General features: G+C 50.9%; 3 protein-coding genes across 3 annotated transcripts; 1 reads left to right on the forward strand and 2 right to left on the reverse strand.

Moving 5' to 3' along the window:
- Window positions 1-10,918: 10,918 nt before the first annotated feature.
- Window positions 10,919-12,796, reverse strand: CKM354_000899200 (uncharacterized protein; the record flags this gene model as incomplete). The annotated part of the gene is made up of 4 exons (XM_044804394.1): window positions 10,919-12,201; window positions 12,251-12,459; window positions 12,513-12,669; window positions 12,721-12,796. 4 exons carry the CDS (start codon window positions 12,794-12,796, stop codon window positions 10,919-10,921), a joined length of 1,725 nt encoding a protein of 574 aa, XP_044660329.1.
- Window positions 12,797-13,892: 1,096 nt separating this feature from the next.
- On the reverse strand, window positions 13,893-14,797 carry CKM354_000899300 (uncharacterized protein; the record flags this gene model as incomplete). The annotated part of the gene is made up of 2 exons (XM_044804395.1): window positions 13,893-14,585; window positions 14,636-14,797. The coding sequence occupies 2 exons, from the start codon at window positions 14,795-14,797 to the stop codon at window positions 13,893-13,895; spliced, it is 855 nt and encodes a 284-aa protein (XP_044660330.1).
- A 700-nt stretch (window positions 14,798-15,497) lies between these two features.
- Window positions 15,498-17,060, forward strand: CKM354_000899400 (uncharacterized protein; the record flags this gene model as incomplete). The annotated part of the gene is made up of 1 exon (XM_044804396.1): window positions 15,498-17,060. One exon carries the CDS (start codon window positions 15,498-15,500, stop codon window positions 17,058-17,060), a length of 1,563 nt encoding a protein of 520 aa, XP_044660331.1.
- Window positions 17,061-17,116: the final 56 nt, after the last annotated feature.

The raw sequence follows: 17,116 nt of genomic DNA on the forward strand, positions 1-17,116 counted from the left end.
TCCTGCCTGTCATCCTGCACGTCGTCTTCATACCGAGGCTTGCCAATAGGAACAGCTCATCTTCAATGCCGCCCGGGCTGAGCATGGGGATGAGCATCAGGAGTTGCGGCGGGAAGACACCATCTTGGCCCTTCTCTATCCGCGTGATGTACGACAAGCTGGCCCCCAACACGCTCCATACCGTCTGCCTATACGACGTCGCATCAGCGAAGTGCTCGTTGCGGTGCAAGCTGCTGCGATGGCGATCGAGCTCGGTCAGATACTGGCGGACCGCCACTCCAATGTCCTCTTTATCCTCGACATTCGCTCCGATCTGAGCCCGCACAAGGTCGATCGCGAACGGCAGCCTGTCTAGACGGTCACGAGACTCTTCAAAAGCCTCGCAGTGCCGGAGTGGTCGTCTCTTCTCTCTCTGTTGACTGCTTTGTGGAGCAAGTATCCCGCCTCCTCCGACTCCATCTCCTTAACCTTGATTATCTCGCACATCCCGAGTAATGTCCGCGGCGCTTGCCCGACTTGGCTGGTCACTATCACCGAACCGGCTGGTCTATGAGGGACGATGCTGCTGACCTTCCACGTCAGGTCATCGGCGTTGAATACATCATTTATCAGCGGAAGGATCCACTCTTCACTCGGGAGGAGATTTCGGGGACGCGACGACCGACGAGCCAATCTTATTACGACGAGACACACGAATAGGAGGAGGGGAGAGACGAGTGGTGAATGACAGAATCGCTAGGTGTAGAGAGGGATATCGTTGTGCGCCCGAGACGCGTAACTGCGCAAGCAGCAATTAATTATCGGAGTCTGCACAGAGGAACCCATTCTTCCAACGCGACCGATGATAGGGTAGAAGGTAAAAGGAGGACCTAGACAATAGTAAAGGCTAAGGACAACGTACTTTAGGGAGTAACTAGAGCTAGCGATAGTACTCTATAGATATTGGCACTACTCTAGATACTAAACTACGTAATATTAATAGATAAGTAAAGAAGAAAAAAAAGTAGAAGAGCGTACTAGATAAGTGTTACGTCCTGCCGGTCCGTTGGCAGCCTAACCCTAATCTAATATGGGGGTGGCCTAGGAAGTGTCGATCCTCGCAATGTCCTCGTGGTATATCAGAGAAGGTCCTGAAAGGTTTGTAACATAACCCCAAGAGAGTTGTATTGAGTTGAGCACGAGGCTCCTATCCTACGGTAGGGAGCGTCGTCTATATAGTTCCTTGTTACCTATGTGATCATCCTGATCACTGCGACCGCAGTGACCCGAGTGATCACTCCGTTCACTCTGCTCGTTCTGCTCACTCCTTGGCGAGTGAGCACGGCTCCTCCCGTGTTCGTTTCTCTCCTTACTGGCCAGCGGGTGGCCGCGAGGGCCAGACCGTAACACCATCCCCCTTCTAGCTTAGCTCCGTCCCTGGAGCTTATGGTTCCGGTCCGCCCCTTCATCTTTCGTCATCTTCTGTGTCCAACATGTCTTCTTCCTCCTCCAAACATCGTCGCCTTGATCGTGTTGCGAAGATTCTAAACGACCCGTTCCCCGCAATATCTCCCTGCGATCGTTGCCACAATCGCGGCCGAAACTGCATTTTCATCTCGGATTTCTCTATCATGGCATGCAGCGAGTGTACGCGTCTTGGTCGTCCCTGCGTTACTTCGAGCATCAACCGTCTTGACGCCGTCGTTGACAAGCTGTCTGCCAAGATATCCGCGGACGAGCAAGAGTTGGTCGCAAGCATGGACGAGATGGGTGCCCTCCTGGAAAAGATCCAGGATCTGCGTCGTCGCATCGCGCGTAACAAGACCGTTCGTCAGGCGAACAACGACAAGCTTGATGAGGATATTCGTCACCTCGTTGAGTCGAGTTCCAACACGGACCTGAACGAGGGTCTGTCGGAGAGCGTGGTTTGTGGACCGGTCCTTGCGTGATGTTGGGCTCCCTGACCTCTTTGACTGGTCCTTCGAGCCGTTGTCGTCGTCCGTTCCTGGGTATGTCCTTTCTTCGTATTTCCGTGGTTGCGGTGCTGATCTCTCTGTGTCTAGGTCATCGAACCAAGAGACCGCGGTTCAATGAGCCCTTCGGGGTTGTCTCTCCGAACTAGTCGGATTTCGAGGAGTCTTCCTCGCATTCCCGGTATGCTGTTGTCCGAGCCATGGTGTTCATCTCACGGCTGACCTTGTTTTTCTTCCTGCAGTTCCGCGCGTAGTGGCCTTCCTCGCCACACTCGTAGCAGGTGAAGCCTTTGCTCTTCAGCTTCCTTCCTCGCCTACGTTCGGTAGCATCCAACTCCATTGGATCTCCGTAATCAGGGTCCTGACTTCTGGCCTTGAAGCCCCCTCTTCCGCCTCGAGCGGGTATCCGGTGTCCAGGCTGTACGAATCGGTCGTATCTCAGCTCCTGGAGTCTTTCGTCGATTTCCTTCGCTGCTTTGATCATTGCACCAAGCGTCGCTATGCTGGAGTTTCGGGATAACTCGGCCTTGACTGAATCCTTCAGTCCCAGGTAAAACTGCGAACGATAGGCAGCGTCGTTCCACTCGAGATCGGCCTGATATCCTTGGAATTCTGACGCATAGGCGGCGACAGAAGTGGTTTGTCGGAGTTGTCGGATATGGCGATCGGCGTGTGCCTCCTCGTTGGGTATCCCGTATAGATCATTAAGTTTTTCTTCGAACTTATCGTAGCTGTGGAAGATTCTTCTGGTTTCCGTTTCTGGTTCATCATCTGAATTCTGGCAGACCAGCCAGTCCTTCAGGTATGCTCGGAATCCTCTGGCGGCTCTTCCTCGTAGGAAGGATGCGGCATACAAGACCTTGTCGGCCTCGCTATGAAACTGGTGCGCGTTGAAGTGGAGGTACAGCTGAACCTGCAGCTGGAAGCTCTCCAACTTCTCCTTAGTCCCGTCGAACGTCTCCGGCGTGGATATCTTAGGTGCGTGGGTTGACTCGTATGAGCCCGCTGTGCTCATAGTGGGAGTCGATTGTTTCCCGCTTCCGTTAATCGACATGTTGCTCATTCGTTCCGTGATTCCAGTCGATAGCTGTTGTCGTGATGGACTTCTCGTGTCGGCGACGTCCTGAGTCTTTCTTGACATTGATCGATAGCGCTTCCCTTCGGCTTTTGGTGCTCAAAGTTGTTACGTCCTGCCGGTCCGTTGGCAGCCTAACCCTAATCTAATATGGGGGTGGCCTAGGAAGTGTCGATCCTCGCAATGTCCTCGTGGTATATCAGAGAAGGTCCTGAAAGGTTTGTAACATAACCCCAAGAGAGTTGTATTGAGTTGAGCACGAGGCTCCTATCCTACGGTAGGGAGCGTCGTCTATATAGTTCCTTGTTACCTATGTGATCATCCTGATCACTGCGACCGCAGTGACCCGAGTGATCACTCCGTTCACTCTGCTCGTTCTGCTCACTCCTTGGCGAGTGAGCACGGCTCCTCCCGTGTTCGTTTCTCTCCTTACTGGCCAGCGGGTGGCCGCGAGGGCCAGACCGTAACAATAAGCGAAAGAGTAGCTAAAGTAGCTCGAAGACTAAATAGCTGAGATACTAATAATCGAGTAAATTATATATATTCTATATTGTCGAGTTATGTGGTCGGCAGGTCGGATCGTAAGGCGTATAGCGCAGTAGAAGTAGAGGCGATAGGTAGGAACCAACCGAGTTGATTGTGTTAGTTAGTTACAGGTTGCATCTCACTCCTGAGATAGGGCATCAGCTTAGTCATGTGACCTAACGTCACATGACCTATGTCACCTGATATGCTGTCCCAAAGTGTCTCTCAGAATGTCCAACTGGACTGCACTTTCCAACACTCCCACTCAGGCCAGATGGTCTTCTGCCTGCTTTCTTGCACTCAAGTCCATCCCCAAGTTATGATGAGTCATCAGGTGCTGTGGTCACATGGTTGGAGCTGTGTACCCAATCCATCTTGGTTCAATTCCATGGCCTGGTATCGTGGTATGGGCGAGCCCAGAAGGTTATCCTCTCTGGGGGTTTTCCCTTACCATTTTGCTTTTCTTCCAGTCCTTTCTTCTGAGCCATATATGGATCACCAGACTCTGATTACTCATCAAGTGTGGCAAGCCACTTCTTCCATGGTGCAACTCCTGGGCTTGGTATTCCGGTCCATGTGGTTGAACACTCAACCTACATGGATTGGACTTTTGCTTCTCCAAGGTCCAGAGTTCAATCCACAGTTGGGGCATGAATCTTTTGCCTTTTATCAAGCAAGTTGGAGTTGTCTTACAAACTCCTGGAACTGTGGCCCATTCTTTGGTTTGGTTAGGCCATCAGCAACCATCTCTTTTGTTGGAACATATTCCACTGCAACCTTTCTTTGCCACCAGAGATGTCTGACATGGTTGTATGCAACATCAATGTGTTTGGATCTCTCATGGGTGTGTGCATCTTTGACAAGGGTCAAAGCTGCCTGGTTGTCTCCCATAATTTGTACTGGCCTCAACTCTTTAACTGTGTCAGGATGGGCCTTTATAGTTGGTTGGAATGGGCATTCTCCCACCAACCCTGCACAGTCCATCTCCCTCAAGAGTGCTGCTAAGAATTGAGACTGCTTTGCACATGCATTCATAGCCATGTACTCAGCTTCCATTGTTGATGTTGCAACAGACTTTTGCTTCTTGCTCATCCAAGAAACTGGGGCTCCACAAAGAAAGAAGATGCTTCCAAGGATTGAGACTCTGTCTGCTTTGTCCATTGCATAGTCAGAGTCAGAATACCCAATCAGCTTTCCTCCATTTCTCCTGAACATCAATCCCAGGTCTTGGGATGATCTTAGGTACCTTGCCAGTTTCTTCAGAGCATGCATATGCCTCTTGGCTGGGTCTGAACTGTATGAGCTCAGTCTGCCAAGGGAGAAAGCAATGTCTGGTCTTGTCATAACCATGGGCCACATCCAGGTACCAGTTTGACTTTGGTACTCTGATCTGCTCCCTCTCTCATCATACAAGTCTGTTGGTTTCAGACTTTCATAACTGTCCATTGGTGAGAGAGTTGGGTTGGCCATTTCTCTGATCATTCCCAGCTTTGCAAGGTTCTCTTGGATGAAGTGTTCCTGATCAAGCTTTAATGTTCCAGCTTGTCTGTCCCTTGTCAACCTCATCCCAAGGATTTTCTCTGGTTCTCCAAGATCCTTGATCTTGAAGACCTTGCCAAGCTGTTCCTTAAACCAAAGCACATCCTTCAGCTTTGGTGCTGCAATTGGAATATCATCCACATGGGTCAGGATGAGAATGTTTCTCTCCTGGTGGATGAGGAGGCATGGGTCCACCTCTGATTGTGTGAACCCAATCTGTTTCAACTTTGAGACACAGAGTTTGTTCCAGTCTCTTGCTGCTTGCTTCAGTCCATACAGGCTTCTCAGGATTTGCAGGACCATGTTGGGTGGAATCTCAACCCCTGGAGGTGGAATCATGAAGATTTCTTCCTGAAGAGTACTCTCAGTGAATGCATTGTTCACATCCACTTGGTGAAGTTCCAAGTCCTTCTCACAAACCACAGCCATGAACACTCTTAGAGTGTCATGCCTGACTGTTGGTGCAAAGGTCTCTTGGAAGTCAACTCCAAACTTCTGAGAGAATCCTCTTGCAACCAGCCTTGCCTTGAATTTCTCAATGGCTCCACTGATTGATCTCTTCACATCAAACACCCACTTGGATGTAACAAGGTTTGCTCCTTTTGGGGGAACAACCTCTGTCCAGGTGTTGTTGCTTCCTAATGCAGTCAGTTCCTTTTGGACTGCATCTTCCCACATGTGTCCCCATTTGGGGTCCTGAATTGCCTCTTTGTAGGACTTTGGAATAGGCACCTCTTGTCTCTGTCCAGAGACTTGAGGAGCAATTGCTGCATAAGCAGATTCTTGAACCTCTGACAGGGCTTCCCAAATCCACCCCCAATCTTGGCCTTGGACTTGGCTGAGGAATGCTCTGTGGTGCTTGGCACTTGGCTCTTCCTCCTGTCCATGTTCTCTCTGTCTCTTCTGCAGAACTTGTCTTGTGACCATGCTGTGTGCCTTTGGCTCTGGGCCTGGTCCTTCATCTGAGACAGATCTCCTTCTCTTTTGGCCATGGGTCTGGTCTTGGTTCCCCTCCTGATCCCTGTGTCCTTGTGGGTCCTGCTGTGCAACAGTTGATCCTTTTGCTTTGGAATGCAGTCTCCCACTAGTGCCAGGGTTGGCTTGTCCATTGACTTCCTGGCTGGACTCAGGTGGTTCAGTGGTTCCACTTTTCTCCTGCTGGGGAAGTGGTTCCCCAGAGTTTTCTTCTTCTGGATCCTCCATCCTCTGGTACTCCTCCTTGTCCTTTGGTGGAGGTGGCAACTGTACAAAGAGTGTTTGGCTGGGACCTGCAGCTTTCTTGGCACTTGGTGCCTGAGGCTGAATCAACTCACCAGTTGATTCAGGATCTGGTCTTGGCACTGCAGGTGCAGCAGCTGCAGGTGGTGCAACTGCTGTTGGCTTCTTTGGAGGTCTGCCCACTGGGTTCCTGACAGGTGCACTGCTTGACTGATTGAGCTTGGGAACATTCAGCTCCATCTCTCCTCCTTTCTCATGCTCAAACCAAGTTGCAGTGCTGTGAGCTTTGATAGCTCTCATGTCAGGCTCCCAAAAGAGCCACATTTTGGCAGTATCTGGAACATACCCAATGAACACAGCATCTTTGCCTCTGTTCATCAGTTTGTCTGATCTCATCCCAGCTGGCTGGGACCTTGGATCCATGTAGACTACTGCTTTGCAACCCCAAACTCTGAAGTGTGACACAGAGGGTTGAATGCCTGAAAAGGCCTCCTCTGGTGACACTTTGAATCCATCAATTTCTGGGCCATTTGGAAGAGAATTTCTGACAACCATGCAGGCTGCCAAGGCTTCTGGCCAGAATTCAATGGGCATGTGGGCATCTTCTAACATTGCTCTCACATGATCTTCAGAGGTTTGGATTGACCTCTCAACTACTCCATTTTGGATGGAGTTGTATGCCTCAGTAGTGTGGAAGGAAATGCTATGTTCCTTCTCCCACTGCTTTAGCACAGCAAGAAGCTCTCTTGCTCCATCACTCTTTACAATCTGGAGGGGATTTCCCGATTGCAGCTCAGCTTTCACCTTCCAATCTCTTAGGATACTTGGTGCATCTTCTCTGGATTTCATTGGGAAAGCCCATTTCTTCCTTGAGAAGTTGTCAACAATCTCAAGCCACCATTTGTATCCTAGTCTTGAGACAGGCAAAGGGCCACAGACATCAACAGAAACAAGAGATAGCCTCTGGGGTTTTCTCTCAGTTTCTTTTCCTCTGTGCTTTTTCATCTTTGCCAAGGAACATACTCTGCATGGTTGATGTTCCTTTGGAATGGGAATCTGAGCCCTCAAGTCAGACACCTTGTGCAGGTTTCTGAGAAGACCCTCTCCAAAATGTGCAAGTCTCCTATGCCAAAGCTCCCACTGATCTTGGGATTTCTCCTGGGCTTCAAAGGCATAGGCTTCATTCTCTTGATTCTGATTAATACACGACATTGCAAGCTCCTGCAATGTGTTATCAATCTCCTCAATGAATGGTACTCCTCCTATCAATTTTGTCTGGACAACTGGTTTCCCAGACAATGAAACAAGAGTGAAACTTGGTGGTTGAACACCATACTGCTGGCTGAACTGGCTCCAAGAAACAAGATTTACTCCCAACCCAGGCACAAAGAGAACATTCTTGAGTACAATCAGTTTTCCTTTTGGACCACCCACCACTGCATTTCCCACATGTGTAGCTATCAGATAACCACCCCCAACCTTAATCCACTTTTTCCTCTGAAGAGGTTTCAGTTCTCTGAAAAGTGATTCTTGGTCAGTCATGTGGGAAGAAGCACAGGAGTCAAGAAGCCATTCAGATGGTTTTGACTTGCCTTTTGCTTCCGCTGTGAGGTGTGCAACTTCATCAACATCATCATCCTCTGATGGGGATTGAGATGCATCAGTTGTTGCAGAAGGTTCTGCATCTTCTTGGGCAGCATATGCCTTCTTGGAAAACTTCCTTGATCTTTGGCTTTTCTCAAGGGATTGTACTTTCAGGTTGAGTTTCTTCACCATTTCTTTCAGTGCATCCTTGTCTGGTGATGATCTCCTCCTGAAGTTGCTCTCTCTGGGTGGTGATCTTCTCTTCTCCACCCTGCTTGTTTGTCTTGGGTTGACAAATCTCTTGGCTTTGTCAAGGTGTGGACACTTGGCAACACCTCCAAAATGCTCCTCTCCACAGAGGTGGCATTTCAGTCTTGTGTGCTGTATGCCTCTGCCCTTGGCAAACATTGCCGTTTCTTGGGACTGGCTCCTATGCTGCATTGACTCCTCTGCCTCAAGGAGTTGGAGGATTTCCTCAGGTTCCAAGTCCCTTTGGGCTTGGATGGCTTGCCTTGTGCTCTTATATTCTGCTGGAAGTGCAAAGAGCAGGTGCTTGATTCTTGTCTCAGGTGTCTTGTAGTGAGACTCCCTCTGATCAATCTCTGCAATTCTTCTTCCAAGGTTGCCAAGGTGAACCCATGATTTCCTGATTGTATCTCCTGGTTCCATCTTGAATGTCACAAACTCTTGGACAATAGCCATTGCATGTGCTTGCTGGACTTTGCTGTATTTCTTGTGCAGCCTTGTCCAAATGTCATATGCTCTGGTTTCATCCATAACCTCATCTTGGTCATCTTGCCCAAGGCTCTCAATCAAGATGTGCACTGCCCTTGCATTGTCTTTCTTCCAGTTTGCACTGAACTCTGAGAATGCAGTGCCTTTTCCCTTGCTTGATGATGCCTCAGACAACTCAGAGGATGATAGTGTCCCCTTGAGGTCTGAGATTGTCCAGAAGATTCCCTTTCCTCCAAGTATGTTTTCCTGCAGCTTGAACCATAGTCTCCAGTTTTCTCTTGTCAAGATTGGTGTTCTCCTCTTGTCAGACTCATTTGTTGAATCCATTTCTGCAAAATCAAACAAACAAATCCAAACTCCAGAAACACAAGCTCTTTTAATCTGATGGGCAGTTTCTGGATTTCTGCCTTCCCTGTGTGCTGAGACTCTTCTCTCTCAGCTGAGGCTTCCAAGGACTCTTCTCTCTTGGGGGAGTTGGCTAGGTTCTTAGGTGGAGAACCTCCAAAAGATCCACCTTCTCAGAAGGGCACTACTGGCCAGTTCTGAGGTATTGGCAGTACTTAGTGCTTGGGCCCAGTCTTATCCACTTGGGTGCTGCAATCCAAGGCTTATCCTTTCCTCTTTACACTCCTTTGATGTGCTTCTCTTTCAAAGCAGAGTGTGCCTCACTAGGCTTTTCTCTGTCTTACCTGCCCTTTGGGAACTTCTGGTTTGCAACCAGGATCTTCCAAAGCTTCTAGGCAGTGCAGATGGGATCTGCCTCCAGTCTCCCTTATGCTCTTTTCCTACTTCTCTGTCTTGTCGATACTGCAGGTCCTACAAGAGGTAACAGGTGTTACTTTGAGGATGAGAAGGCTAACTCTTTCTACCTAGGGCCTCTCTGCAAACCCGGGCTCATAACCTGTCGAGTTGTGTAGTCGGCAGGTCGGATCGTAAGGCGTATAGCGCAGTAGAAGTAGAGGCGATAGGTAGGAACCAACCGAGTTGATTGTGTTAGTTAGTTACAGGTTGCATCTCACTCCTGAGATAGGGCATCAGCTTAGTCATGTGACCTAACGTCACATGACCTATGTCACCTGATATGCTGTCCCAAAGTGTCTCTCAGAATGTCCAACTGGACTGCACTTTCCAACATATATAAGAGTAAGTCGTAATATATTTCTAATAATAACTAGCTAACGTAGTCCTACCTACGCAGAGCACACAGCTTCCGTGAGACGCACTCCAAGTGCTGCACAACCACCAAAACAAGTCGACTTTCATCGCTCACTTGCACTGTCAAGCATCAAGTACAGAGTTTCAATAAAACGGAACTTCCCAAAAAGAATGCAACCACAAATCCTCAACCCTGATCCTCTTCTATCCCGTCCCGTCCCAAGCTAATCAACTCCGCTAGCCCGAATCCTCCTGCTTCTCCATCTATTTTCACGCTTGCACTCCATCCTCCGCGCATATGAGCAATGCAAGCCAGGCCAGCGATATGAGCTCCGTCTCCGATTATCCCACTCTAACCTCCCATCTCCAATCCCCTCCCACAATCCTCTCCTCCATTATTCCTCTCCAGTCTCCGTCTGCAATCTTCCTCTCCAATCCTCCCCTCCAATCCTCCTCTCCAATCCTCCTCTCCAATCCTCCTCTCCATTGCTCCTCTCAAAACTCCTCTGCACGTGCTCCATCAGCACGCACCACCATTGCCATCACAGACTGTTCTCTCACTTTGGCGAAAAGCTCGTACGGTCAACTCAAAGCCGGTTCCGCCAACTCAGCCCGATTGAAGTCAGCCATAGATAATCTCCAGTAACCAAAATCCCTTCTCCTTTTTCTTCTTCTACATCATCGTCAAACAAATCACTGCAAAATCAGCGGACATTACGCAATTCTTGCTTTGCACAACTTCCGCATCGACAATGTAAAAGCCTCCCTAATCAGTATGCTGCACTTTCAACTTGCACGAGGCAACCTTTCCATCCAGCATCGCCAGTTCTGCTCATGACATGCAATTTGTCTTGTTCCCGCAAAGCTTTAGCTCCCAGAGTCCAGCCTACTACTGCTTGCAACCTTACTCGCACAAAGTCTCGACTCCCAAATTTCGTTTTCATCAATGTTCATTTCATATCCTGTCTGTCCGTCTATACTCAATACCAATCAATTCATAGCTTCATCTGGAAGCCTAATGCCAACATTCTCTATATTCATATCCCATTCCAAACGCGCCCGCTTAAACGCAGCAATCCAGAGAAACGAGCGCCAGAAATTTCTCATTCTCCACAAACCCCGCAACAAACACTTCCTACCCCCTCTGCACCACCCTCGTAGCAAAAGGCGTCCTCTCATCCAAACTCGAATACCCCGAATCATCACCCTCCTGCACCCTTATCCTCACAATCGAAAGTCTCGACTCCCGATGTCGTGGATGTTCCGGCAAAAAAGGCACAACAGCTTCGACGTGATGATTCTCGCCGCTCTTCTTCCTGTTAATGAAGAAAGCTTGAACCGTACCGATCAGGGCAACAAGCGCCGAAGCCCACCATGCGATCGCCGTGAAATCCATTTTCATCCCGAGGCTGTACAAGTATCCAGCGACAGGGGAAGCCATGCATCGAGCACCTGCACCGACGGAAGCAGCCAGGCCGTTGATTTTGCCGAAGCAGCGCGGGCTTGGGGAGGCTTCTTTGATGAGGATGAGGAGGACGGGATAGGCGATGATGGAGAAGAAGTTTCGTACGGAGAGGGTGGCGTAGATGCCGGGGTAGAGCCATTTCTCCGGGAGCAAGGCCAGGTATGGGACTATGAAGTATGCGAGCGGATGCCCGATGGCTGTCATCATGAAAGTTTTCCATGAGCCAAGCCAGGTGACAACGAGAGGGAAGATGAGTGCTTGAACAACGAGTGCGATGATGCCGTTGAAGCTGAGGATGACACCGGTGTCTCGCACGCTGAAGCCCAGGCCACCGGCAAGTGAGCCATATGGCGAAGATGGTGCCTCAAGCATTGCTCTCATGATTCGGCCTCCAGATGGGACCCGTTCGTCCTGGAAGAAGATTGGCGTCAAGTGATCGTAGGTCATTGAGTGGTAGGTGAAGATGCCGAGCGCCATCGTAAGCATGATCACTCTTCTTGTGAACACCTTTCGCTCATCTGTACGGCTGTTCTGGCTCGGTGTTCGACTTGTGCCATCGGCCTTGATATCCCACTCCTCCTCAACCACTTCCTCATCCACAGCATTGAAAGTGCCATAGCTCTCATGTGTCAAGTTTGCTCCGGAAGTGGTCAAGCCTGCTTGAGCTGGTAGCATTGGTGTCTCGGCATCGGTCTGGTCCAGGTCCTGCGGCGTGCTCCATGGCTGCATGTCGGGGTGGGTCTCCATTAGCAAGCAGTAGCCAGCAATGACAGAGATGAGCATGAGCCCGCAACAGATCAAGTTCGGCAGCAGATATGGGAACTTGTCGAAAAGACCGCCTTTGTGGAAGTACTTCGGAAAGTTGTCGACAGGCTCGGCGAAGAGACCGCCAATGGAAGGACCAAGAATCGTACCGACACTCCAGACGAATGGCATGACAGCATAAGCTTTGGCTGTTCTCTCATCAGTCATCTCATCGCCAGACAGCATCTTACCACTTACGTTCATGCTTGGGATTGACAACAATCTCGCCAACCATAGTCTGAATGACACCTACATTGCCATTGAGCGCGCCGGCAAGGCAACGACCAAGCAAAGCAATCCAAAAGTTGGGAGCAAAGCCTACCACGAGGAGAGAAGCAATGGTGCCGATGCAACCAATTAGGACGACGGGGCGGCGGCCATACTTGTCACTCATTCCACCCCAGAAGCTGTCCATTTAGCTCGGATGTGTACATTGGGGGTGGAGGTGGAAGCTACTCACTAGCAGAAGAGGGTCTCTGTGAGAGACATGGCGGAGATGAGGATGCCAGCGTAGAAGGAGGCATTGCTCTTGTCGCCGACATTGAAGTGGAGAACGAGCTTCCAGGCCCACGGAAAGATGGATGTGATGGCAATAGGCTCTGACAGCCGCACGAGTGCTATGCGATGTTAGTATGCTGTTCTCAATGCAGGTGAGAAGAAGAGCATACCAAGCAGAAAGAGCTGAGTGGTGGGAAACTTGTTGGGATCTCGAGGAGAGGCGGTTCTTGTGTGTGTTAATACCATACTGTAATGACCCGGCTCCAATCTTACGTCAGCCCTCACACACCCAAGACCCGAAGCAAGGCGGAAAAGATTTGGGGTGTTTGGCAGAGTGGTCGTCGTTGCGGGAGTGGCGGTCACGAAACTTCTTCCGGTGTTGTTCGCCGCTGCCTGTTTTGGATGGAAAGGGAACGTGGTCGCCGCAGACGTAATTGAGGGTGCGAGTCGAAAGTCAATGCGTCGCAAACGTTATCGCGCCGATCGTGCAAGATTCAGCGGGAAGAGTGAGGCAGGCGTTGGAGTCAGTTGGGATGGAAGTTGTGTCGAGGAAAGTGGCGGACAGCGAAAAGATAATAACCGGAATGCCGCTCTGCTTTCGCTTCTAGCGTATGTGGGGGAAAAGGTCGCAGTACGACGGGAAGATCACACGACTGCGAAACGGAGAAGCTTCGTGAAAGATAAAAGTCGCTACTGCCACCGCCTTTTCACTGCACTGCACCTCTGACTTGCTGCTGTGAATCACGACGCATGTTTGCGACACGTTCCCACCAGCTTTGCATTTCTCGCCAATCTGTCTTTCTACGCAAACGGAGGCAGCTCCAGTCGGCGATCGGCGCCAAGCCTGCAGCCAGTGACGCTAGTGCCGCGTCACATGCATCCTACCCGCGGCTCCCATCGCGATTTCTCTCAGGCACGCGACGCTTTTCACACCATTTGCTCCCTCGACTCGTGTAACTTTGTCACTAACGGCTCTTTTGCATGGCCATTGACGCAGGAACAGTGAAAAGCAAAGAGAACATATTCCATCTTGCGGTGTAGAGATAAGGACGAGAGCTGTGGAGGGGAAGTGCTGCTGACAGCTGTCGGAAGGCTCGCCACTGCTGTCACGAGGTCTGGGCTATGTGGAGAGAAGCAGATCTTTGTGCGCTGTTCAACTGCGCGACGAGGCACAGTTGGCGGAGAAGGGCGCCAGTCTCGAATTGGAACGTTGCACCACATGATGACTTGCAGCATTTCTGCAGCCCAAGCAGTCCAGGCTCGGACTCTAGAGTCGGTGAATGCAGGTGCAGCAGCTTTGCCTGGTGCAGCAGTCTGTACGTGGATTGCGTACGGCAGAGCATCAAGGATTGACACCCGTAATCGTAATGACAAAGTCCTGCCGCAACCACATGTTGATGCCAGGAATGACCGGCCCAGACACTCGGCGCTCCTCAGCAAAAGTGCTCTTGACATCCAAGATGACACCAGTCTTCGCTGCGACATCATCCACCAGTCTGCGAAACGAAGCTTCGTCGTGTCTGTAAGTCTTCACAAGCTCGGTTTGTGCATGCTCGACTTCGCCCGCCGCCGTCGTACCAACTTGCCGTCCGAAGATCAACGAGCCTGGCTTTCGCTTCAGCAAGCGCACACACCTAGACATGGCTTCAAATTGCCTCTCCAAGTTGAACAGGTGGAAGAAAGAGCTCGCATGAATGTAATCGAACGAATGTTCGACCAGACCCGCCATCTCCGGCGCGAAGAAGTCGCCAGTCGTAAAGGTTGCCTCTAGTCGGTCTCGATCGCGAAAAAGATCATATCCAACGTCGATGAAGTCTGGACACAGCTCACTGCCTGTCAAATTCCTCGCAGGAGCTCCATCAAACACCAGCTTGCGAATATCTTGTCCGACGCAGCAGCCCAGATCCAATAATGTCGCGCCTTCCTTGATCTTCTCCACCACGTCTGCATAGAAAGGATAATTTCCAATGCTGAAATCCAGAAACGCATACCATCCTATACAAGGATATCGATAAATCTTCCACAATCGCTCGCGCTGAAGCACGTTAGTAATCGCAAAGACAGCCAAGTATTGGCAAAGCTGACAATCTGCCGAACATGTGATACAAGCTCATTCTCAGGTACGCCGCTGTATTGAGTCAAAATGGCTTTACATTGCTCCGAGAGATCCGGGTCGCCTTCGAGGTAGAATTTTGCAATATTGTCGTTGTTGACGGGGACTTTGGTGTCGTCTGCAGCGAATGACATTGTGATTTGATAAAAGAGAGCTGAGGCGAAGACCTACGAGTACAGTCATGACTGGCAGACTACTGAACACTTATACTTCAAAAATCTGTGTTGATACCCTTGTTAGAGTTTGTACGATTGACCAGCATTCGGGGTTGTCAGCATTTTCTCGAGTTGGGCCGTGGTGCGAAGTCATGGTCGGCGTTTCGATGATACCGTGTCGCATTGGGAAAGGAATGCGGAGGATTTAGTTTGCGGGGTGGAATGTGAATTGCCATCGTTCCGGCGATGGCAGAAGAGATGTCTTCCACGCTTGCATTCGATAGAAGATGATGATGGCGAGGACGAAGAACCTCTGCTACTGCTGTGATTCGGATGCTTGGGCCAACAACACCACGCGGCGATGATTAATCGGTGGACCGACTCCTCCTACGTCACTGTTCGGCCGCATCGTCGGCCAGACCTGCGCAACGTCTCTGCTGCCCACTTCACCACCTCACCACCACCACTCGCGCCCACCAAACCGAAAGGCACAGAAACGTGCAATCTGACATACTGTCACCAGACGGCGCTTCTCGAAACGACTCCGACAAACCCGAGCATCCGAACTCCTGGAGACGTGTCAGCACGCTATTTTGGCACGCAACCAGGTACCCTGCACTCCATGGGCGGCCACGCGTGGCCATAATACTGCTTTGCGCCCGCGCCCGAAACCCTCACCATGAGTTCGTCCCAAGCACCGCCTTCCTCGCCTCCTGCTGCCAATGTCGACGCCATGAATGGACCGATCCATAGCCCCGGTGCTACCCGCGAAGAACGACGACGCTCATTCCTCCCAAACCTGCTCCCACACAACTACAAAGACGAGCGAGACCGGCGGCGCTATGTGGCTGTGAGCAATCGGCCGCGATGGGTGTTGCATTTGCAGGCCACATTCTGGCGGGTGCTCATGCAGCTTGGCATGTTCTTTCATCGATTTGCGCCTCCACGACCGCCGAAGCCGTCGTTTTGGTATATGATCGATAGCACGGTGTCGGGCATGCCGGGGCAGATATGTCTTTACTTCTACACGCCGCCGGACTATGATACGCAGCAGCGACTATGGACTGGTTGGCCGGATACGGAAGAGAGCGACGAGGAAGAGCTCAGATCACCGCGAGAGCGTCAGAGGGCTCGAATGAGCGTTGGCTCGATAGGCGATGGGCTGCGTAGGAGAAGTCGTAGCTTTCGCAGATGGGGAAGCTATCCTGTGATTATCAACTTCCATGGCGGAGGCTTCACATTGGGCTCGCCACATGATGATGCGAGGTGGTGCGGCACCGTTGTCCAAGAGCTGGACGCTGTTGTGGTTTCGGTGGATTATCGGCGAGCTCCGGAACATCCATTTCCCACGGCTGTGGAAGATGGCGTGGATGCAGTTCTGTTCGTGCATCAGCACGCAGAAGATCTTGGTCTGGATCCGCAAAAGATCATGCTTTCAGGCTTTTCGTCCGGAGGCAACATGGCGTTTACAGTACCATTACGGCTGTACGACCATTTGACTGGATTCCATCGGGAGACGTTGGAGGACTCCGACGATACTCTACCTAGAGAAGGGAGTGAAGAAGGAGAGCGGTATCCATTGCGACAATGGAACGCCGACGATTCGGCATCGAGTTGCTCGACGAAAGCGCCGACCGATCCGAACAACCTTGTCCTGGACCCGAACAAGTCTCCTCCGCCTGTTCCTGGCCGGCCAACAAAGAATAATACCACAGTTGGCGAACGAGCTCTCAATGTGCCTTCAATACAGATTCGAGGCATTATACCATGGTATCCTTCATTGGACTACACCAGGACCCGAGAAGAACGCCGAGCGACGGGGCTGCGGGCAGACCAAGAGCTCCCTGCTTTCTTCACGAATCTCTTCGACGACTCCTACCTGCATCCTCCGAAGGACGTTACACTGGACTCGCCCTACCTATCGCCTGCCGTGGCACCTTCTGACCTACTTCGGAATGCACTACCGGATGAGATCATCATGCACACGTGCGAGTACGACATGTTGCTAGACGAGGGGCAGATCTTCTACAATCGACTCACATCAGATGAGATCGGCAAGAACGTCACATACACCATGGTGCCTGGTGTACCGCACGGCTGGGATAAAGCGCCAAACCCGTGGCGGCCTACACCAGGTGTGCGGGAGTATTATCTCAAAGCTTGCAAAGAGATGCGGCGTATTCTTGGTGAACCGAATCGTAATGATGGGATGAATAATGCGAGACAGAGTGTGGTCAACTGAGACTGTTCGATTTGGTATTCGCCACTGGTACGAAAACAAGTGCAGCTGAGACCATG

Source organism: Cercospora kikuchii (assembly GCF_019650295.1).
Source record: "Cercospora kikuchii DNA, contig_00006, whole genome shotgun sequence".
NCBI lineage: Eukaryota > Fungi > Ascomycota > Dothideomycetes > Mycosphaerellales > Mycosphaerellaceae > Cercospora > Cercospora kikuchii.